The sequence below is a fragment of the Bos indicus genome, chromosome 15, assembly GCF_029378745.1.
Source record: "Bos indicus isolate NIAB-ARS_2022 breed Sahiwal x Tharparkar chromosome 15, NIAB-ARS_B.indTharparkar_mat_pri_1.0, whole genome shotgun sequence".
Taxonomy (NCBI): Eukaryota; Metazoa; Chordata; class Mammalia; order Artiodactyla; family Bovidae; genus Bos; species Bos indicus.
Genome location: NC_091774.1, coordinates 82351128 through 82376028, shown reverse-complemented (window position 1 = coordinate 82376028; position 24901 = coordinate 82351128). Strand labels below are relative to the sequence as shown.

At 39.3% G+C, this 24901-nt stretch overlaps 2 protein-coding genes across 2 annotated transcripts; both read left to right on the top strand.

The window, feature by feature from the left end:
- The first annotated feature begins 541 nt into the window (after positions 1-541).
- Positions 542-1486, top strand: LOC109568758 (olfactory receptor 5B12-like). Its single transcript, XM_019974156.2, has one exon. It carries the CDS (start codon positions 542-544, stop codon positions 1484-1486), a length of 945 nt encoding a protein of 314 aa, XP_019829715.2.
- Positions 1487-13755: 12269 nt separating this feature from the next.
- Positions 13756-15019, top strand: LOC109569170 (olfactory receptor 5B12-like). Its single transcript, XM_070803216.1, has 2 exons — positions 13756-14657; positions 14977-15019. The coding sequence occupies exons 1-2, from the start codon at positions 13756-13758 to the stop codon at positions 15017-15019; spliced, it is 945 nt and encodes a 314-aa protein (XP_070659317.1).
- Positions 15020-24901: the final 9882 nt, after the last annotated feature.

Sequence of the window (24901 nt, the reverse complement as noted above, 5' to 3'; positions counted from 1 at the left end):
AGTGAAATGCATTAAATTATAGTAACCTATTTTATTGCATGAATTTCCTTGTTTTTGAAAATATGAATTGGAGGCTAAAAAAAAATCTCATTTTAACATTTATTTTTATTTTTTGGCCACACTGAATGGCATGTTGTATTTTAGTTCTCTGACCAGGGATCAAACCTGTGCCCTTGCTTTGGGAGCATGGAGTCTTAACCACTGAATCTCCACTTAAGTCCGCTAACAAATCTCATTATAAGTAATCTCTGCAATCATCGTGTAGATGTCTGTTTACAATTCTGAACTTAAGATTCAGTCATTTATGAGGACAGATGATTGGGTTATATTATCTTAAAAATTCTTTAAGCTAGAATATTCTGTGTTTCTACCATTGTTTAAAAATTAACTTTTGTTGTTACATCCATGTTAAACTGAGCAAATTCTCCTATAAGGTATACCTTGGATGGTATACCTTATATAGTATACAGTTATACAGTTACAACCCAGATCCACTTTTCTCATTGATATAGTGCATTTTGATAATGCATAAATAACCCCCATGGAGAACAGTACAGTCGTGACTGAGTTCATTCTTGCCGGGATAACTGATGACCCACAACTGCAGATTCCACTCTTTCTAGTGTTCACGCTCATCTACCTCCTCACTCTGGTTGGGAACCTGGGGGTGATCACGCTGATCCTGCTGGACTCTCGTCTCCACACTCCCATGTACGTTTTCCTCAGCCACCTCTCCCTGATGGACTTTGGTTACTCCACAGTCGTCTCTCCCAAAGTGATGGCTGGATTCCTCACGGGAGACAAGGTCATTTCCTACAAAGCTTGTGCTGCTCAGTTTTTCTTTTTTGCTGTCTTTCTCGCTGTGGAAACTTTTCTCTTGCCTTTAATGGCCTATGACCGTCATGCAGCAGTGTGCAAGCCACTGCATTACACCAACATCATGACACCAAGAGTGTGTGCCTGGATGGTCGTAGCGGCCTACGTCCTTGGTTTTCTAGTGGCCTCTGTGCACACTTGGAATGCATTCAGTCTCTCTTTCTGCAGATCCAACGTGATTGATCACTTTTTCTGTGATGCTACTCCTGTCCTGGCTCTCTCATGCTCAGATAACAACAGAAGCGAGATAGTGTTTTTTGTTTTGGTGAGCTTCAATATCACCTTTACTCTCCTGATCATCTTGATCTCTTACCTGTTTATCTTTGTCACCATTCTGAGGGTGCGCTCATCTGAAGGACATCAGAAGGCCTTTTCCACCTGTGCTTCCCACCTCACTTCCGTCTCCATCTTCTATGGGACAGGCGCCTTCATGTACCTACAGCCCGGCTCCCGCCATTCCATGAGCACAGACAAGATGGCGTCTGTGTTCTACGCCTTGGTTGTTCCGATGCTAAATTCGCTGATCTATAGTCTGAGGAACAAAGAGGTCAAGAGCGCCCTAAAAAGGGCTGTCGGTAAAGCAACGTTTTCTCTAAGATTCATGTCTTAATTATATAGAAACAACAGTAGTATGGTTTCCTATACTTGCTAAGGAAAATACTGACTTGCTAGGTCAATAATTATCTAAATATTTTATGTCCTTTCTCAAGTTCTTTTTGAGTCTAGGAAGCAAACATGTGGACAAAATGAGTTCTCAGGAATAATAACTTTAGGAGAATCTGCCATGAACCTATAATTTATATTTCAAATTTTCTTTTAAATTAATTTTTACTGCATATTTGTTTCCATAATTACCCACATTCATATGTATATTTATGCTTATATGCATATTTAAGTACATGCCTACATGCATCTTACCAACGTAAACCACATGCAACTCACACACTCATGAGTGAACAGAAAAATGAGTTCAAGAGACAAATGGGACTTGTCTAGTTTTATAGTATAGCCTGAAGCAATGGTTTTGGTGTCTGATAACACATTCTTAAATATTAATCTGTATGTTTTTAAATAGAAATAAACATTTGGTATGTGAATTTAAACACACACACACACAACTCTTTATTTGAAGATATTTCATTTTAATACTTAATATATATCCCGAATATCCTTTGCTCTAGGTTTACTATGGAGTGCTTTTGTCTTATTCTTTTTTTCAATGATAATAAACATCATTATACGAACATTTTTTTTTTTTTTTTTACTTTTTATTTCTTTATGGCTCTTCTGGTTCTTCATGGCCTCGTGCAGGCTTTCTCTAAATGTGATGAGCAGGGGCTGCTTTTCCGTGCGGTGCACAGGCTTGCCACTGTGGACGTCTCTGGCTTCGGAGCGCAGGCTCTCTTGCCTGGGCTCCGCACTTGCAGCTTGAGGCCCTAGAATGAAGGCTCAGTAGTTGTGGCTCACAGGCTTAGTGCTTGGCAGAATGTGAGATCTTGCCAGACAAGGGATGGGACAGTCACCCTCTGCACTGTTAGGCAGACTCCTAACCACTGGATAACCAGGAATGACCCCATATGAGCATCTTTACTTAGCTCAATTTTCATCTTTATTGACACATTACCCATATTATCACCTTCATGTGACAATTTTAATGAAAAAAGAATAGCAGAGTATAAGATAAGGAACTAATGAAAACATGTTTTAACTCACTGAAGTAAAAAAATAACAACTTTTAAGTTTACAGTAAGCCTTGACTCTTTGTCTTCAGATGCTCAGCCCAGGACATATTTTATGTTCCTTCCTTCCTGTGGACAGTCAGGTCACCAATGGACAGATCTCCATTCAGGCTCAAGTTGAAGGCTGAACTGACTGATACTTACACACTCTAAGAATAACCTAACATAGTTTTTAAATTTGGGTATATTAGAACACCACACAATTGGACTCATCTCACATGCTAGTAAAGTAATGCTCAAAATTCTCCAAGCCAGGCTTCAGCAATATGTGAACTGTGAACTTCCTGATGTTCAAGCTGGTTTTAGAAAAGGCAGAGGAACCAGAGATCAAATTGCCAACATCCGCTGGATCATGGAAAAAGCAAGAGAGTTCCAGAAAAACATCTATTTCTGCTTGATTGACTATGCCAAAGCCTTTGACTGTGTGGATCACAATAAACTGTGGGAAAAAAACAAAACAAAACAATAAACTGTGGAAAACTCTAAAGAGATGGGAATACCAGACTACCTGACCTGCCTCTTGAGAAATCTGTATGTAGGTCAGGAAGCAACAGTTGGAATTGGACATGGAACAACAGACTGGTTCCAAATAGGAAAAGGAGTACGTCAAGGCTGTATATTGTCACCCTGATTATTTAACTTATATGCAGAGTGCATCATGAGAAACGCTGGACTGGAAGAAACACAAGCAGGAATCAAGATTGCTGGGAGAAATATCAATCACCTCAGATATGCAGATGACACCACCCTTATGGCAGAAAGTGAAGAGGAACTCAAAAGCCTCTTGATGAAAGTGAAAGAGTAGAGTGAAAAAGTTGGCTTAAAGCTCAACATTCAGAAAACAAAGATCATGGCATCTGGTCCCACCACTTCATGGGAAATAGATGGGGAAACAGTGGAAACAGTGTCAGACTTTATTTTTGTGGGCTCCAAAATCACTACAGATGGTGACTGCAGCCATGAAATTAAAAGATGCTTACTCCTTGGAAGGAAAGTTATGACCAACCTAGATAGCATATTCAAAAGCAGAGACATTACTTTGCCAACAAAGGTCCGTCTAGTCAAGGCTATGGTTTTTCCACTGGTCATGTATGGATGTGAGAGTTGGACTGTGAAGAAAGCTGAGTGCCGAACAATTGATGCTTTTAAACTGTGGTGTTGGAGAAGACCCTTGAGAGTCCCTTGGACTGCAAGGAGATCCAACCAGTCCATTCTGAAGGAGATCAGCCTTGGGATTTCTTTGGAAGGAATGATGCTAAAGCTGAAACTCCAGTACTTTGGCCACCTCATGGGAAGAGTTGACTCATTGGAAAAGACTCTGATGCTGGGAGGGATTGGGGGCAAGAGGAGAAGGGGACGACAGAGGATGAGATGGCTGAATGGCATCACTGACTCGATGGACGTGAGTTTGGGTGAACTCCAGGAGTTGGTGATGGACAGGGAGGCCTGGCGTACTGCGATTCATGGGGTCACAAAAAGTCGGACATGACTGAGCGACTGATCTTACCTGATATGATGTAGTGGGTTTTCCTGTGAATATTTATTCTAGGCTAAATTAATTAGAATACATATATAATATAAAATATATGAAAGTATATATTTATTTCAAGGTGTAGTACATCTTTTTTTCATGTGATGTCTGAAATCTAGTATCAAGGGTTCCTGTGGTTTGACTTGAAGGGCCAGCACGTCCTGTTATGGAGTGACAGAGATAATGAAGTATGTATCCCTCAGAACCAAGTGAAATATCATAGGAATAGATTATCTCTCCTAGTAGGGAGGGACTATCACCTTGTATGAGAAAAGGAACCAGGTTCTTCATTTTCTGTGAGTTTTCCTTATAAAATGGGAAAACCTCCCTGGAGATTTAAGGGCAAAGAATCACTTTTGGCTATGCAATTTGAAGATCCCAATGGAAAAGCAAAGATGTTGAGTCCCTTGATAAAAATGTTTAGTAATTTTAATTTGGCAAGGGCAGAGTGTTAAACCCAGAGCAGAACCTTCTAAGCACAAGGTCTGAGTAACGGCAGTGGATTCTTGCTCATGAAGCGAGCCCTGAAGAGTCCTCCCCTTCTTAGATATAATCTCTTAAAAATTACAACCATTAGTATTTAAAATTAAGTTAGTCTCCACTTTTTAGGTCATTGTGAAAATGCAAATCAAAATAACAATGAAAGAACACTGCACATTTTTCAGAATGGCCGAAGTCCAGAACACTGACAACACCAAATGCTGCTAAAGATGTGAACAGCTGAAAAAATATTACCATCTTGAGGAAAGGGATTTCTGTGGAGCACATTTTGAGACAAGTAGCCTTGTTGCGATTCACTTTTGACCATATATCAGCTGTTCTGTACTGTGTATGAACACCCTTCGTAGCAGAAAAGCATACAGCTTAAATGTATTAATACTTAGTATTTCTGAAGCCTGAATTCTCACATTTACCTCTGCTTTGTGTTTTTTCCAAGTTACTTAACTTCTCAAATGTGTTTATTTTTTTCTTTCTCATTTTTAGAAGGCAATCATAATAATGTCTACATGGGAGTTTTTTGTGAGTGCTGTATTAGGTAAGGCCTGGCATATATGTTCAGCAGCCATATACTATATTGTGTATATTATTGGCATAACATACATGAAAAAGTGAAAGTCATGTCCGACTGTTTGCAACCCTTTTTCCATGGACTGTATAGTCCATGGAATTCTCCTGCCCAGAACACTGGGACGGGTAGCCTTTCCCTTCTCCAGGAGATCTTCCCAATCCAGGAATGAAACCCAGGTCTCCCACATTGCAGGCGGATTCTTTACCAGCTGAGCCACAAGAGAAGCCCATAGCATACATAATACTATATTATATATATATATATATATACACATATACATACACACATACATATATACATACACACACACACACACACACGCGCATTATACTACTAATGAAGGCAACATTACAGTCATTCTAAATGCTAATAGCACCTGATTGGCAACCCACTCCAGTAGTCTTGCCTGGAAAATCCCAGGGACAGAGGAGCCTAGTGGGCTGCTGTCTATGGGGTTGCACAGAGTCGGGCACGACTGAAGTGACTTAGCAGCAGCAGACCATAATCATCACATTTTATTTGCAGCATAATAATTTGTATGCATTTTTTATATTCCAGTTTAAAATGTAAGCTTCTGTATTTCTGGGAAAAAAAGGTTTTAATATGTTGTGTGTTCTTAAGGAATCTTTGTAAGTTAATAAAAGAATAACAATAATCATAATAACATTTTTGAGTGATTATCACTTTAGGCACTGCAATGAGATAACACATAAAAATTACCTTCCAAGCATATTATGATACAATGATGTATAAAGGTTTCATAGTACAAAGGATAGAATCTGGTGTTTAAATTTAGTTACGTTTGTTTGCACTTTATATGCTCATATGTCTGATACTATATGGATAGTCTGCACCATGAACTTAGAAGAAAGATTCTAATGCATCTCTGGTAATAAGAGTAGAACTGTTTCTACCAGGACAAAAACAATAAACACCAAACATTGTTAGTCTATTACTTGTTGAAAGATATGTGCAGCCTGAATACTTTGGTGTATGAGAATTCTATTTGGTCGTTTCTCAATAGAGTAGATATTAACCACCCCAAAATCACAAGGTAAATCCTAGGAATTACTCTGCTGGAGCTTTTAAAACTCACAGGCTGTTGGGAATAACTTTAAATGTGATGGATTCTCCCTGAGAAATAGGATATGACTTGGCACACATGATACAGATTCCTACTGAGTGAGAATAAAATGTACTCCAATCTGAAACTAATTGCCAACCCCAGTGGTTTTTCCTTTATGTAGGACAAGAGTTGAGTTATTCTTACCAGTTGTCCATGCTTTTCCTACAACCCATACCAATCATTCCGCCTGATCATTTTGTTTTTACATTAATTAGTTTATTTTAGTTGTCCTCCTGATAATTTTGACATTTGGGATGAGCATTTTTGTTTGTTTGCATTTGTTTATGAATTTTATTCTGTGACAGACCCTGAAAACAAACTTCCAAGGAACACGTCTTGCTAAGTGTGGGCAATCCCTCTGGCTTATTCAGATTCTGACGACTTCTTTGACAACTTGAGTCCTGACCATAGCTTCATCCTTTGTGAAGTTTTCCCCATGTACATTTATTCATCCTTTATGTATTAGCTGAGGTGTTGCTTCTCTTGAGAAAACATTCTGGCCTGTCAATTTAGGGTAGATTTTTATCTTACATGGGTACCTGCTTATAAAATTTATAATTTTATGTCCTTTTTCCTGAGTTTGTTTCTTGTCTGTGTTCTCCGGTAAACCTACGCATATGAGACTAAGCACGTGTTTCTTTTGCCTGGATATGAACACCCAAGGCTAGGACTATGGTTAAACTCATTTGGGACCAATACACAGTTGAAAAAATGATAATTATAATTAATAGTTCAAATATTTCAGATGAAATAAGGCATGAAATTCTTTCTGGGATCCATTTGGCTTCATGGCAGACCTCTCTCCCTATCCTCCCATGTTTATGTCAATACTGGGCCCTAGAAATAAAGATACAACTTGATGTTAGCATGGTCATAGAGAGTTAATACGCATTATGCTAATACACTAATGACCTCCCTCAACAAGCAGAGCTGGATTCTTATAGACACATTCATTACCTGTTCTCCAGTAGTGAGATTAAGACCTGTTGCTTTCATGGGGACTTTGTCCCCTGAGAAGTCCATGAGTTTATAATGTTCTCTCTCTCTTCCAGTTTCCAATAACTCCATCTGGCCTTTTATTATAGGTAACAGACCAAGTGCTAGAGCCCCTTGACCATTCATTCATTTAAATGATTGTCAGTACTTGTCTAAACAGATATGATGGCCTTACCCAAACCGAGATGTACAGGGAGCCTGCAATAATGACCAGGGCAAATAATCATGACTTTGATTGTGGTGATCACCATTTTCAGGACACTACAAGGATTCTCTTCTTTTCTCATGACAGCGGTAGTCTTTCAGGGAGGGTGTTGTTTGGGGCTGCCTTTCTAATATCCCCATTTTCTAGATGAATATATAGTTGCTTAAGGAAATTAAGTGATTTACTTATTAAGAAGAAGAAAGATCAGCAGCTCTTTCTGTGCAAGTCATGTTAACTACTTTTCTGCCATTCATTGGTTTTTTTTTTTTTTTTCAAAATCTCTGTTTACTGTGAAGAACTTTTTCCTTTGGTCAAAGACTCAGAACATTTCAGTAGAATGTTTCTTTTCTTTTATGGACTGAATTTCTGATTTGAGACTCATATGTGAAAGTGTTGAATTCGCCTGTTCATTGTCCAGGGAGCAAGGTAAGCATCCAATTAAATCTGCAATCTGTATAAATTTTTCAGGGCAGAGGTAACCAGGAAAATACATCAAGGCACCTGTTTCCATCTCTATTTATTCATAACTGAGTACTGAACATTTTGAATGGAATGTTACTATGTGTCTGTAATTTTAAAATAAGAGACTGTGTCACCAACGCCATAGAAATTCTTAAGGAGAATATGCATTTACCATGTTAAAACAAACAAAAGAAACAAGAGGGTCCTGAGTCTCTGCCTCCCCATGCTTGACTATGTAGAATTTAAACAAGTTGTTAAACCTTTCTTATTTTTAAATTTCCTCTTTGGGGGTATGGTAATTGGTAATTTTAGCTCCATTGGCTAATCCCAATGTCTTTGCATCTCAACTGGAAAATTTATGAAAATCTGGAGAGCACGTGACAGTGTTTATGAAAAGAGGAGGAATAGAGAGTGATAAGCACGGAGGGTTCAGGCTAACAGACCCGCAGTAAAAATGCACTGAAAGAAGAGGTGTAAAAATCACGTCAGAAAGGAGAATTCACAGGAATGAGGAAACCTGGATTGCAGTTTCATTCTTTTTTTTTTTTTTAAATATTTGTTTGTTTTTGTTTGTCTCCCGGCACCAGGTCCTAGTTGTAGCACAGGATCTTTAACCTTCCTTGCTGCATGCAAACTTTTATTTGCAGCACGTGGGGTCTGATTCCCCAACCAGGAATCAAACCTGGGCCCCCTGCATTGAAAGTGCAGAATCTTAGCCAACGGACCACTAGGGAAGTCCCCCAGTTGTCATTCTGAAGCTTTGCCTGCATTAGGCACCCAGAATTATTAACTATTAGATATATTGCCTGGTGAACTAGACTGTAAATTAGATCATGGTACCATCCCACTGACCTGAGGGACAAAAGTGATGCTCTCTTCTTGGGAATAAAGAATAAGAATATATCATAATAATGATCATTGTATATAACTGTCTTCATCTTATACACTTTCTGATCAGGGAATATATATATATATATTCTTATGTCATTGTAAACCTTAGAATTAGGACACAACTGGATATACTGTAAGCACTTACTTAGTACTTGGAGAAAGAATAAGTGTTGGATGAATAACTGCACAAATTCCAACACTCTATGTGGCTTATTAATTGAGGTTACTCAAAACTTATGCAACTTCTAGGTGTAGAAGTATTTTTTTTTTTTTAATCTTTCTTTCTGGAGAGAGGGGAGAGGAACTAGATGGTATAATTGTGTGGATATCGTCCTTATCACTGGGCTGGGATTCTGAAAGATAGTGTATTAAGCAAATTACCACTAGCTAATTGTATGTTTGATTCCCAAAGCTAAGCTTTTTACCTCCTACATTGCCTGTGAATGATGAACTCAAGAAATCATCTCACTCATGAATAAGCCAATATAATAATTTTTTTGTGCCAAGTGCTGGGATAGAGAGTTTAGATTATATCTAAAATATTAGGAGAATATGTTTTAGTGATCAAGAGCTCAGGCTTTGACACGACTTCAAATACCAGCTCTGCTACTTGCTAGCTTTATAGATGTCAGTGTGTAATTCCTTGTCAGCAAGCTTCAGTTTCCCCATATGTGAAATGGGAATAATATCTCCCATGATTGGGAGATGAGTCAATGTAGATATGCACAATGTTATATGGTGTCCAGAAAATAGAAAGCGCTCAGTAGTTTTAACTCTCATAGTTTAATCCATTATGTTTCTCCACTTATACAGTATAGATGATCTGTATAGTGGATGAAGCTTAACTTAGGATAAAACAAATACGAGTAACAAAGTGACCCATGGGGCTCCATAGGTTATAACGGAAAGGCACTGTCTAGAGAGGAGTTGCTGAAGACTTCATGAGAGCTTTGAAACCCCTGTTATTCTTTGAAGAATGAATCTGAATTGTAATTGAGGGCACATAGCTTCTTGTGCACTTTTTAATTATGTCCTGAACACCCAATATATGCTGATCTGATCCATAAAAATCCTTAAAGAAAGACTGCTAAAAGGTCAATACATGATTCAAAGATTTTTATAATTCTTATCAGTAGATTAATGTTATCACAAGAATGTGCCTGAAACTATTTTGTCTCCCTTGTAGGAAAATGCCCAATTAAGACACACTCCTTTACATTATTGAGAAGAGAAATGGTAAAAAATAAAATGAAATGTTTCCAGTATATTCTTCCTCCCCCCGATTTATGGACATCTAATATATGGGCTTCCTTTGTAGCTCAGTTGGTAAAGAATCTGCCTGCAGTACAGGAGACCTGGGTTTGATCCCTGGGTTGGGAAGATACCCCTGGAAAAGGAAATGGCAGCCCACTCTAGTATTTTTGCCTGGAAAATCCCATGGACAGAGGAGCCTGGTGGGCTGAAAGAGTTGGGCATGACTGAGTGACTAACACTTACTTACTTAATATATGAGTATTGACTTAGGTAAACAATAAACAAGAAGGTATCTTCTTTGGATAATAATGCCTCCCTGTGACCTCCCTAACACCACCAGCAGGGTCAGGAGGCTTCCGTCAAGACCTTTACCCTCCCTTTTCAGCCCACAGGCTCATAGGCTGGTCATCATCGCCTACTGTGTGTCACTCACCACGAAACTAGCCCAGCAGCCACTCCTGCCCAACTCCTGAAATTCTACTCTTCCTTCTGTGCCGGGGACCAGCCCCGGCTGATCCAGGGTATTCGAAGGAGAGACGGCGTAGGCGAAAGTCAGGAGACAATTGCTTAATTAAATGTTAATTAAGGATATAAAGAGTAATAGAATGAGGATAGCTCAGTAAAATTCAGTGAAGAAAAGAGGCTGAAATAAGGATAGCTCAGTGAGGAAATTCAGTGGAGAAAAGAGGCTGAATAATTCAGCCAGAAGGTAAGAGAAAGAACGACATGGTGAGACCAAGTTTCGGTGAACAAGGCCCGTACTTTATTTTCCAAAGTAGTTTTTATACCTTAAGTTATGCATAGAGGATAATGGGGGAAGGGGTAGAGTCAGGCAGCAAGCCAGGCTTTCTTCCTGCAAACTTAGCATATGCAAAAGTTAGGTGATTTGCATCATCTTCTGGCCCGGAGGCCTGTTAACATTTTAAGACCTTTTCTTCAGAAAACTTATTTTTCTCTAAAGGTGATTGGTCAGGAGCCACCCTCCAAAAGCATTAGATAAAGTTGCATTCCTACAGAGCAAAGGTGTGGTGTGCTATAACAAGAAAAAGAATTAACTCAAGGGTCCCAGGTTACAAACATTAAAGCTACTACTTACACCAATTATATTAATCAATACACTGCCAGGGACACAGCAGGTAAGGGATATGGAGACTTAGCAGCAAACATTGGCCCAACAAGTGAAAATCCCTTCACCAATACAATTTCTAATCAATCTTTTAACTACTCAAAAGAATCTGTGTTTAGACAGTTTAGAACATCTCCTGCCTCTCACAGTTGGGAGGCTCTGAACAATCACATGTGGCCGGAAAAACCTATTCAGGCAGGCTAGACGATTTCCAAAGGAGTTTGTAGGTTAAACACTGTCACACCCAGGAATTATTAACTGGAGCTGTAAGCTAACTTTTTTCAGAGAGGTAGTGGGGGACAGCCCCCCGTAAAGTCAGAGGTGTAGGTGAAAGCACAAAGCAGAAAGTAGGCAGACTCTGGTTTTGGGGGTAGATTGCTCGAGAATTTCCAGGGAGACTCCTGAGGCTTGATCCCGCCTTTGCGTATGCCAAGCCTCCTTCCTCATGACCTTTGCCAGAGGCGGAGCTCGCTCCCCGCACTTCTGGAATTTACAGTTATCAGTATAACCAGTATACACTTAACTTCTCCCCTGGAAGTTCCCTCAACCTACTCGCCCAGATGAAAACTGTGTCCAGGGACAGGGCTTCCCTAGCACTCATCTCAGAGGTGACAATTTTCTTTCCTTCTTCCCTCTTAGAGTTGTATTGCTCCATGATCTTGACTTTGTAACATTAGCATACCCTGATTTTTTTTGTTCTCCAATCTCCTTCCTTAAGTGATGTCATTTAGTTTTGTGGATTTCATGTAATATGAGAAGGTTAAACCATAGCAATTGCCAATATACTTTGATTTAATAAAATCTGATGCAACAAGTCCAATTGTTTATGCAATCCTTCTAAGTTAGATGGCCTAAAAAATCTCGAACTCACCATGACTAATCTGAAATCATCTTTCTTGTCCTTTCTCAAACATCTGCTTCTTCTACACCATTCCCTCTAGGACTGTACAAAAAAAAAAAAAAAAAGGAATCAACACTGTTCCCTCTAATGTCCGACACTGAATACATCAGGAAATCCAGCAAGCTCTATTTTGAAATCACACTGATAACTAGATTATTTTCACTACTTCGTTCACTATCACCTTGCTCCAAGCCATCATTAACTTCTGCAGAGATTAATGGGATTAATGCACAGAAAAATGAAATGAGAGAAAGCATAGTGCCCCACACTTCCTGCTCGAATGGAAGTTTTCCCTAGCCTCATTGATGTTTGGGTCTCTAGACAGATTCTGTCACTATCTTCTAACAGTAAGAATATCTATATTGATTGAATCTGGTTAAGTGCTAGATGGTATTCTTTATTCCATTTTACAGGAGAAACCTAGGCTCAGACACTCTGGTTAATACACAAGATGACTCAGAAAATAAATCAATTCTGACTTGGCATAGCTGCACTGTTCATGACTTGAGTAAAACAGGGTTATTATTTGAAAAATTGGAGGAAATTATGGACAGAATATGAAAGTGAAAGGATTTGGGGAAAGAAGACAAGTGAATGAGTGAGCATATAGGATGTTTGATTTCAGAGTTATCTGAAATTTCTCGATTACAGCATTCACTCCTGTAATCGATGCATAGACCAATAACTCCGTCCTAGTCATAATGTGTATGGCAACCCACTCCAGTATTTTTGCCTGGAGAATCCCCATGGATAGAGGAGCCTGGTGGGCTACAGTCCACAGGGTTGCAAAATGTCCAACTTGACTGAGTAACTAAGAAGTCATAATGTGTAAAAGTCTACAGTGCCAGTTTGCATTATCACTTCAGTCTGTTGATGAGTTCAAGGGAAAAATGATGGCCAAATGATATTAAGCAATACCCGGTCATCTCATACAAGGCGGAGATAGAATTTGCACTCAGATATTCTTAGTCTGGACTTACACTTTAAACTTTTACTCTCTGATGTCTTTATTCTTTATAGAGGACTTTCTCAGTATCCCACTCTGTGGGAATTACTTGTTCTACGTATCCTATTACCTGTGAGACTATTGAAGTCTTGAACATGATATATTAAAATTTGCATTACTAGAATAAAATACTGCTCTTGATACACCAGTGGTAACTACAATGAAGTGAATTAAGTTACAGTAATCTATTTTATTGCATGAATATTCTGTTTGAAAATCTGAATGGAAGGATAGCAAATCTAAATTTAATTAATTTATTTACTTTTCTTTTTTGGCCATACCATGTGGAATATGAGCTCTCCATTCCCAACCAGGGATCAAACCTGCACCCCCTCACTGGGAGCATGGGGTCTTAACCACCAAACCACCAGGGAAGTACCCTAACAAATTTCATTTTTAACAGATCTCTGCAGTGATTTTGCATAAGTCTCTTCACTCTTATGCCCATGTTAAATTCGGACAATTCAGATATAAAGCATAACTTGAATGCAATTATGGTTCTGAGCTCAGTTACTACCTGAACCCTCTTTTCTCATTGATATAGTGCATCTTCATAATGCATAAATAACCCCCATGGAGAACAGTACAGTCGTGACTGAGTTCATTCTTGCCGGGATAACTGATGACCCACAACTGCAGGTCCCACTCTTTCTACTGTTCGCTCTCATCTACCTCCTCACTCTGGTTGGGAACCTGGGGGTGATCACGCTGATCCTGCTGGACTCTCGTCTCCACACTCCCATGTACGTTTTCCTCAGCCACCTCTCCCTGATGGACTTTGCTTACTCCACAGCCGTCACTCCCAAAGTGATGGCTGGATTCCTCACGGGAGACAAGGTCATTTCCTACAAAGCTTGTACCACTCAGCTTTTCTTTTTTGTTGGCTTTCTTGTTGTGGAAACTTTTCTCTTGGCTTCAATGGCCTATGACCGTCATGCAGCAGTGTGCAAGCCACTCCATTACACCAACATCATGACACCAAGGGTGTGTGCATGGATGGTTGTAGGATGCTATGTCTTTGGCTTCCTCCAGGGCTCCATGCACACTTGGAATACATTCAGTCTCTCTTTCTGCAGATCCAATGTGGTTGATCACTTTTTCTGTGATGTTACTCCCGTCCTGGCTCTCTCATGCTCAGACAGCAACAGAAGTGAGATGGTGTTTTTTATTTTGGCAGGCTTCAATATCATCTTCACTATTATGGTCATCTTGATCTCTTACCTGTTTATCTTTGTCACCATTCTGAGGGTGCACTCATCTGAAGGACATCAGAAGGCCTTTTCCACCTGTGCGTCCCACCTCACTTCCATCTCCATCTTCTATGGGACAGGCGCCTTCATGTACCTACAGCCCGGCTCCCACCATTCCATGAGCACAGACAAAATGGCGTCTGTGTTCTACGCCATAATCATCCCCATGCTGAATCCGCTGATCTATAGTCTGCGGAACAAAGAGGTCAAGAGAGCCCTAAAAAGGCTGTGGGGACCCTGAGAATGAGCTTACGGTTGCTGGGGTAGGGGGAATGATGGGGAAGGGATAATTAGGGAGTCTGGGACGGAGATGCACACACTGCTGTATTTAAAATGGATGAAGGGCCTACTGTAGGGCGCATGGAACGCTGCTCAATGTTACGTGGCAGCCTGGATGGAGGGGGAGCTCGGGGGAGAGTGGATGTATGTGTATGTCTGGCTGAGCCCCTTCACTGTTGATCTGAAACTATCACAACATTGTGAATCAGCTATATCCCAGTACAAAATAAAAAGTTAAAAAATAAAATAAAATAGAGCTAAAAATGGCTGTGGGGAAAGCAAAGTCTTCAATAAGACATATATTTTAATTATGTGTATACAACAACAGTATGGTTTCGTATAAGTCGTATCAAGCTAGGGAAAATATTGACTTGTTATGTCAACAATTATAAAAATGTTTTTACATCCTTTCTCAAGTTCTTTTTAAGTCTAGGAAGCAAATGTGTTGACAAAATGAGATCTCAGGAATAATAACATTGGAAGAATCAATCATGAAGCTATAATTCATATTTTTAAATTTCTATTTTAATTACTTTTATTGTATATTTGTTTCCATGATCATCCACACTTTCATAAGCACATTTATACTCACCTGCATATTTAAGTACATGCTCACATGTACCTTGTTCATGCAAATCACATGCAACTCACACACCTATGTGTGGACAGAAAAATAAATTCAAGAGACAAATGGGATTCACCTTTTTTTTTATATTATAATTTGAAGCAATGGTTTTGGTGTCTGATAACACATTCTTAAATATAAACATATATACTTTTAAATAGAAAGAGTCATTTTGCATGTCATTTTATTTTAAAAAAAACTCTCTATTTGATACTATTTCATTTAAATAATTAATGTTCATGCCAATCATCCTTGCTATAGGTTATTACTGAGTGCTTTTATTTTATTCTTTGTTCAACGATAATAAACATCATCAAATGGGCATCTTTATCTCAATTTTCATCTTTATCAACTCATCACCCAGAGTAACATCTTCATGTGATAATTTTAATGAAAAAAGCATTGCAGAGTATAAGACAAGGGAGATAGTAATGTAAGCATATTTTAATTTACTGAAGTAAAGATAACATTTAGTTTTACAGTCAGACATGACCCTTTGTCTTCAGATGCTCATCTCAGGACACATTTTATGTTTTTTCCTTCCCATATACAGTCAGGTCACCAACTGACAGATCACCATTCAGGCTCAAAGTAGAGGCTGCTCCGATTGTCCTTATGAACCTCTAAGAATAACATAGCCTAGCTTAAAAATTTTTTTTTTTATTATTTTTTGGTGTGCTGGGTCTCCATTGCTCTGTAAGCTTCTCTAGTTGTGTTGAATGGGCAGATCACGGGCTCTGGGGCACGTGGGCTTCAGTAGTTGCGGCCTGTGGGCTCAGTTGTTGCCATTCCTGAGCTCTAGAGCACAGGATCAACAGTTGTGGCACATGGGCTTACTTGCCCTGGGGCTGGAATCGTCCTAGACCAAGAATCAAATTCATGTCTCCTGAATTTGCAGGCAGATTCTTTACCACTGAGCGAAGAGGGAAACCTTAGCCCAGCTTTTAAATTGGTAATATTAGAATACTAAGAATCGATCAGAGATATGATAATAGTTATAAAGATATCTCTTAAAATGAAAATAGTACCAATTCAAATGATTCTAAAAAAGATTTCTTTGACTTATCAATTCTCTATGTATTGTTTTCTTCTGTGACTATTTCTTTCAATGCTAAATGATTTACAACACATATAAAAATATATATTTATTTCAAAACAGTGGACCCATACATGGGAAGAATGAAATACATATGCTTTCATGTTATGTCTTGAATCTAGTATTGAGGGCTCCTGTGGTTTGACTTGACATGCCAGCATGTCCTGTCAAGGAATAACAGAGATAGTTAAATGTATATCCCATCGAACCAAATAGACATCAGTTCAATCCCTGGGTCAGGAAAATCCCCTGGAGAAGGGAATGGCTACCCACTCCAGTATAATTGCCTGTAGAATTCCATGGACAGAGGAGCCTGGCAAGTTACAGTCCAAAGAGTCACAAAGAGTCAGAATTGACTGAATGACTAACACACACACACACACACACACACACACACAGAACCAAATGAAAGACCACAGCAATAGAGTGTCCCTAATGATAGGGATAGTTTTTCCTTTTGGAGAAAATAATCAAGAATCTTCATTTTCTAGAAAATTTTCCTTGTGAAGTACTAAGCCCCTCTGGAGTATTTCAAGTGTGAAGAATGATTTTGCCTACATACATTGCAGATCCCAGTGTAAAAACTAAAATGTTAAGCTCCTTGTTAAAAATGTATGACAATTTTAAGTTGGCAAGAGCAGAGCTTTAAACTCAGAGCAGGACCTTCTAAACACAAGGCCTGTATGGAGACCCCAGATTCATGATCAGGAAGCCCCCTGGAGTCCTCCTCATCTTAGGTATAATCTTTTTAAAATTCACAAACCATTAATATTTAAAATTAAATCATTCTCCACATTTTAGGTCATCATGAAATTGCAAATTAAAGCAACAATGGAGAATACTGCACATCTTTTAGAATGGCCAGTGTCCAGAACACAGAAACACCAAGTGCTACTAAGGATATGGAGCAACAGGAACCCTCATTCATTGCCAGTAGGAAGGCAGACTAGTGCAGCCTCTTTGGTAGACAGTTTGTCAGTTTCTTACAAAAAGAAACACACTCTTACTATATAATCTGCACTTGTTCTACTTGGTATGTACCCAAAGGAACTGAAAACTTATGCTAAGGAAAAAGCTAGCTCAAGGATATTTATAGCATCTTTATTAATTACTGCCAGAATTTGGAAACAATTAATATGTCCTTCAGTAAATGAATGGATTAATAAGCTGTCCAACCCAAACAATAGAATGTTATTCAATGTTAAAAAGAAATGAGCTATCAAGCTATGAAAAGACATGGAGAAAACCTAAACTCACATTTCTAAATGAAAGCTATCAGTTTGAAATGATTATGAGCTGTGTGATTGTGTTATTTGACTTTCTGGAAAATATAAATCTATGGAGACTGTGAAACAGATCAGTGTTTTTTTGGAATTAGGGTGTTGAACTGGATGAAGATCAAGCTGGAATCAAGATTTCCAAGAGAAATATCAATAACCTCAGATATGCAGATGACACCACCCTTATGGCAGAAAGTGAAGAAGAATTAAAAAGCCTCTTGATGAAAATGAAAGTGGAGAGTGACAAAGTTGGCTTAAAGCTCAACATTCAGAAAATGAAGATCATGGTATCTGGTCCCATTCAGTTCAGTTCAGTTCAGTCGCTCAGTCGTGTCTGACTTTTTGCAACCCCATGAATCGCAGCACGCCAGGCCTCCCTGTCCATCACCAATTCCCAGAGTTTACTCAAACTCACATCCATTGAGTCAGTGATGCCATCCAGCCATCTCATCCCCTGTCGTCCCCTTCTCCTCCTGCCCCCAATCCCTCCCAGCATCAGAGTCTTTTCCAATGAGTCAACTTTTTGCATGAGGTGGCCAAAGTACTGGAGTTTCAGCTTCAGCATCATTCCCTCCAAAGAAATCCCAGGGCTGATCTCCTTCAGAATGGACTGGTTGGATCTCCTTGCAGTCCAAGGGACTCTCACGAGTCTTCTCCAACACCACAGTTCCATTACTTCATTGCAAATAGATGGAGAAACAATGGAAACAGTGATAGGCTTTCTTTTGGGGGGTTCCAAAATCACTGCAGATGGTGACTGCAGCCATGAAATTAAAATAAGCTTGTTTGCTCCTTGGAAGAAAAGTTATGACCAACTTAGACAGCATATTAAAAAGCAGAGACATTACTTTGCCAACAAAGGGCTGTCTAGTCAAGGCTATGGTTTTTCCAGTAGTCATGTATGGATATGAGAGTTAGACTATAAAGAAAGCTGAGCACTGAAGAATTGATGCTTTTGAATGGTGGTGTTGGAGAAGACTCTTGAGAGTCCCTTGGACTGCATGGAGATCCAACCAGTCCATCCTAAAGGAAATCAGTCCTGAATATTCACTGGATGGACTGATGTTGAAGCTGAAACTCCAATACTTTGGCCACCTGATGTGAAGAACTGGCTTATTGGAAAAGAGCCTGATGTCGGGAAAGATTGAAGGCAGGAGGAGAAGGGGACAACAGAGGATGAGATGGTTGGATGGTATCACCGACTCAATGAACATGAGTTTGAGTAAACTCCAGGAGTTGGTGGTGGACAAGAAAGCCTGGCATCCTACAGTCCATGGGGTTACAAAGAGTCGGACATGACTGAGTGACTGAACTGAACTGAACTGAACTGAAAGGATGAGTAGATGCATCTAAGAAGATTTTTAGTGCAATAAAAGCACTTGGTATGATACTTCATTGATGGATAATATCATTATATATTTGTCAAAATCCATAGAATATACAACACTAAGAGTGAACTATAATGTAAACTAATAACTTTATGTAGCTGTGTTAATGTATGTTGATCCTTGGGAAGAAAATATTCTCACTACTTTTTTGGTTGCTGCATATTTTAGGCTCCCTTACAATCAGATTGATAAAATTCTAGTTGATGCTAACATTTTGGATTGTGACAGAGGTCAAGTACATGCTTGCTTTGAAAGCTTTCTTCCTTCACACACAGAAATTTTCTTGCAAATGTGATAGGAGCGTATGGTGTTTCTCCACCATGCATTTTTTTTTTTTTTATCACACTCTCTCCTTCCACATTCAGAAACCTTTGGAGTCACTTATGGGTGATACCAGTATTATTAAGTGTAAGGATGAGAAGGCATGGTCTCTGTCTATCTCTTAGAAATAAATTGCTTGGAAAACTACTCAGCCTATGTGTGATTGTAAGAAAACCAATAAATAAAATTTCATCTGAAGGTATACAATATGCATAAAAGGGAAGCAAGATTAGTGTTGAGTGAGAAGAAAATTGGGATGCTTGCCTTTTGCTAGACTTTACTTCCAGTCAGGTTATGATTTCCAAATTCAAGGGCACAAGAGACACAGGAAGATATTTACTCCCAAAGAGAAAGTGAAGTGAAAGTGAAAGTCACTCAGTCGTGACTCTGCGACCACATGGACCGTATCCATGGAATTCTCCAGGCCAGAATACTGGAGTGGGTAGCCTATCCCTTCTCCAGCACATCTTCCCGACCCAGGAATCAAACTGGGGTCTCCTGCATTGCAGGAGGATTCTTTACCAACTGAGCTGTGAGGGAAGCCCCTCCAAAAAGAAAGGAAGACAATAAACTCCATAAGTTCTATGGGATTTTATTTTTTCATCCAAAGAGGGAAGAAAAAAAATCCCACAGAACTTTTGGAAGTCATGTTGTCTGAGATCTTTGTGACTGGTTCGATGCCACAGCCTGTTTCTTTGCCTGCTCTAATGTCCTTGTCAGCAGCTTCCAAGAATGTTAAAATAATTGTTTCTTTATTTTGGGGAACAGATGGGTCTACTTGAGAAGAAATAACAACTCTTACACCCACGACTTTCCTTAGTAGTTTCCCTAAGTACTTGGTCCCCACGGGCAAGATTTTAATTAAAATATTCAATACATGAGGCATGGAGCTATGGATGTATTACAAGAGAACTTGTTCCCTAAGAGTTTGTTGCCAGTATAATCCCCTTCAAGACATCAGTCACCAGACCCTTAAATCCCAATCTGGCTTCATTCAAACTCACTAGAGTGAGAAACCCTGGTGCCCAGGGCAAACTTGTTCACTTGATTTTATTTTCTCACAAGGTGGTCTTCAGGGTCTCAGAGCTGGAGGTCTTTACCTTCACAGGGACTTTGTTGTGGCGCATCAGTCGGGATGACCTTGCATAGCACCGCCTGATAACCAGAGAAATCTTTTCTTAGACCGAGTGATTTACCAAAGGATTCACATGCTCCATCTTATTTCATAATCAAACAACTCTGTAAAACATCAGGGGTGGGTATCACTAATTCCATTAAAAAGATTTAGAAAGTGGGGCTAAGTGAAGGAATTCACTTTAGTTTCCATCTGAAACAAGAAGTCTAGAATTGAGGACTTTTGAGGTTTGTCAACTAGAGCCATCGTGTCCATTTATGAACCAAAAGTAGTCAAAAGAATTAGATAATTCAGAAGGCAAATCTTGTGGTTATAAAGTAAATTAACATATAGCATAGTGACAATAGTTAATAAACCTCTACTGCATATTTGAAAGTTGCTAGGTGACCAGATCTTAAAATTCCTCATCACAGGGAAAAAATTGCAATTACAGGTGGGAATGGATGTTAGCTAGTCTTATGATGGTCAATTTGCAATCCATACCAGTGTCCAATCATTATGTTGTACACCTGATATGATGCTATGTGTCAGTTATACCTCAGCTTTAAAAAGGTAAATCAAGACTGTGTACAAAGAGGAAGCCACAGCCTGCTTCTCCTGTTAAGTTACCATGCAATCTCATCTTGTAAAGTTGGCTCCTTGAGTGCTATGACTTTGAAATGTAACAGAACCCTATGGTCCTTCCCCACCATGTCTTCTGCCTGCCTCTTGTCTGTAAAAAGACTGTAGCCAAAGATTCAATTTAATCAGAGAAGTGAGAAAATGCAGAAACAAAGGGAAACAGTCAGGACCAAATAATAATAGTTTAGTCATGAAAAGGAGTCAGGTACCTTTGGTTCCTCCTTAAGTGCTGTGTGTAACATTCTGTTTTGTAGACACTGAAACCTCATTAGGTGGAGGAAATTAATTGTGTGATGGCCAGGTTGTAGCCATGGCAGAAGCTGCCACAATTTTGAGAACTGGCCTCAAATAAATGGGAACAAGCTGACCTGGAACTAAAGATTACGTGCACTTAAAACAATCAAGATGACACACATCAGACCTCTGATGACCAGTTTCAACAGGACTGTCAGAGCTGACTGGGCTGTTTCTGCATGTAGCCCCCTCCCTTCACCTATACATCCCTGAAAATCCCCATTTAAAGCTCCTGCCCACTGAGTATCAGTGGGGAAGTGGCCTTTGGACACGAGTCCATCCTACACCCTACTCCCACCCCAACTGACAGCCTCCAAATAAAGCAACCTTTCCTTGCCTCTTTATTGGCTTTAAAGTGGCGAGCAGCCAGACCCCACTTTTGGTAACAACTGTGGGAGAAAAAATAGTAGAAAAAGAATTGTGATTGCATCTTCTTAGTGTAGCTTTAAGAAATACTGAAGACTAATTTGCATGATGTAAGGGTAGCAGAAGTCATTTCATTAATTTTTTTTAACAATTAGGAAACAAGTGTTTTATTATCACGTGTTTCATACATAAATATATATTCAACTCAAAATATTCCAGCTCAATAAGCTTTTCGGTTCAGTTCAGTTCAGTCATTCAGTTGTGTCTGACTCTTTGCAACCCCATGAATCACAGCATGCCAGGCCTCCCTGTCCATCACCAACTCCCGGAGTTCACTCAGACTCACGTCCATCGAGTCAGTGATGCCATCCAGCCGTCTCATCCTCTGTCATCCCCTTCTCCTCCTGCCCCCAATCCCTCCCAGCATCAGAGTCTTTTCCAATGAGTCAACTCTTCCCATGAGGTGGCCAAAGTACTGGAGTTTCAGCTTTAGCATCATTCCTTCCAAAGAAATCCCAGGGCTCATCTCCTTCAGAATGGACTGGTTGGATCTCCTTGCAGTCCAAGGGACTCTCAAGAGTCTTCTCCAACACCACAGTTCAAAAGCATCAATTCTTCGGTGCTCAGCCTTCTTCACAGTCCAACTCTCACATCCATACATGACCACTGGAAAAACCATAGCCTTGACTAGACGGACCTTTGTTGGCAAAGTAATGTCTCTGCTTTTGAATATGCTATCTAGGTTGGTCATAACTTTCCTTCCAAGGAGTAAGCGTCTTTTAATTTCACGGCTGCAGTCACCATCTGTAGTGATTTTGGAGCCCAGAAAAATAAAGTCTGACACTGTTTCCACTGTTTCCCCATCTATTTCCAGGCAAGAGTACTGGAGTGGGGTGCCATTGCCTTCTCCAAGAATAAGATTACCTAAGATTAAATAATTAATTTTGCTTTTTGTCTCTTATATAGCAACTTTCATCCTTTATGTATTTACTTGAACCTTTATACTTTTATTTTTTCATCAGTGTTAAAGAGTTGTATGAAATTTTGATTCTGATTGCTTCCCACCCCTTTTTGCTTTATTGTCAAATATTTTAACTCTACATACAATTAAAACTTTAGAATTTTCAGCATTATTTAAAGCAGTTAATATATTTATTTGTACTACCAACATATTAGTCTTTCCAGTGCTTTTTCTAATCTCTTATATTTTCATTTTGAAGCTTTTTTTTTTTTTTTTCTGGAAAAACTTTCTTTGCTTTTCCTCTCAGTATAGATCTGCAGGCACCTGTATCTCTCAATTTTATTGTGGGAAGAGGTTTTTGCTCTTTTTCATTTTGAAAGATATGATAACTGGCTATAACATTCTTATTTATGAGTTACTAGTCCTTAATACTTTTACAGACATCATTCCCATCACTCCTGAACTTGTTATTTATGTTGAGAAGTCAGCTGTCAGTCCCCCTTTTGCACCTTTGAAAGTGTTTGTTTATTCTTTGGCTGATTTTGAAATTTGCTTTTTGACTTTCATTAAATGAAAATATGATGATGAATCTGAGTAAGATGGAAGTATTTTGGGTTTTCTGTTTGTTTGTTTGTTTGTTTTTAAGTTTTACATTTTGATTGAACACTTAAGTGGAAGTGCCAAAATGTAAATGGATAAATAATCTAGACCTTAGAACAAAGGTCAGGAGAAGAGGTATGGATTTGGAAGTCATCCATAAATTGATGAGATCCCTGAAGAAGGGAATGACAACCGACTCCAGTAATCTTGCCTGGAGAATCCCATGGAGAGAGGAGCCTGGTGGGTTCCATGGCCACAAAGAGTCTGGAGTATAATTGCTTCAAAATGTTGTGTTAGTTTCTGCTGTACAACAAAGCGAATCACCTATATGTTTACATATGCCCCCTCCCTCCTGAATCTCCTTCCCACCCCCCTCTACCCACCCCCTAGGTCATCACAGAGCACCAAGCTGAGTTCTCTGTGCTGCCCAGCAGCTTCCCACCAGCTATTGTACACATAGCCCTGTCTACATCAATCCTCAGTTGACCTCAGTTCAGTTCAGTTGCTCAGTCATGTCCAACTCTTTGAGACCCCAAGGACTGCAGCACACCAGGCATCCCTGTCCATCACCAACTCCTGGAGTTTACTCAAACTCATGTTCATTGAGTCGGTGATGCCATCCAACCATCTCATCCTCTGTCATTCCCTTCTCCTCCCACATTCAATCTTTCCCAGGATTACGGTCTTTTCCAATGAGTCAGTTCTTCACATCAGGTGCCCAAAGTATTGGGGCTTCAGCTTCAGCATCAGTCTTTCCAACGAATAGTCAGGACTGATTTCCTTTAGGATGGACTGGTTTGGTCTCCTTGCAGTTCAAGGGACTCTCAAGAGTCTTCTCCAACACCACAGTCCTAAACCATCAATTCCTTGGCACTCAGCTTTCTTTATAGTCCAACTCTAATCAAAGCAGGCTCTCCTGCATTGCAGGTGGATTCTTTACCATCTGAGCTATCAGGGAAGCCATGCCAATACTACTCTCCCAATTCATCCACCTCCTTCTTCATCCCTCTGTATCCACAGGCCCATTCTCTATGTTTACATCTCTACTCCTACCCTGCAAATAGGCTCAGCTGTACCATTTTCCTAGACTCCATATATATGCATTAATATATGATATTTACCATGGGAGTATTTAAAAGATGCTACTCCATTTTATCCTCAAACTTATTTGATAAAAAGTTAATAGGAATTCCTTAAAAAGTAGATTTAGGATTAAAGTTAAGGGAACATTGGATCTGTCAAATATAAACTTAACTTTAAAGTCATGTATAAGTTGGTGTCCATGAAAGGATTATACAGCATATTATATATATTTGAATAAGTAATACCACCTTGAAGAAATACAATTCTATGGAGCACTTTTTGAGACAACCAGACTTATTGTGATTCACTTTCTACCATAAACAAGCTGTGATATACCGAAAGTGTAACATGCTTTTCAGCAGCATAGCATACAGTTTAAACATAATCTTTATGATTTTTGTGGCCTGATTTCTCACATGT

Coding starts and splice junctions, on each gene's coding strand:
- LOC109569170 (XM_070803216.1), top strand. CDS start 13,756: ATGGAGAACAGTACAGTCGTGACTGAGTTCATTCTTGCCGGGATAACT. Junction 14,658..14,976: donor GTCAAGAGAGCCCTAAAAAG/GCTGTGGGGACC, acceptor AGAGCTAAAAAT/GGCTGTGGGGAAAGCAAAGT.
- LOC109568758 (XM_019974156.2), top strand. CDS start 542: ATGGAGAACAGTACAGTCGTGACTGAGTTCATTCTTGCCGGGATAACT.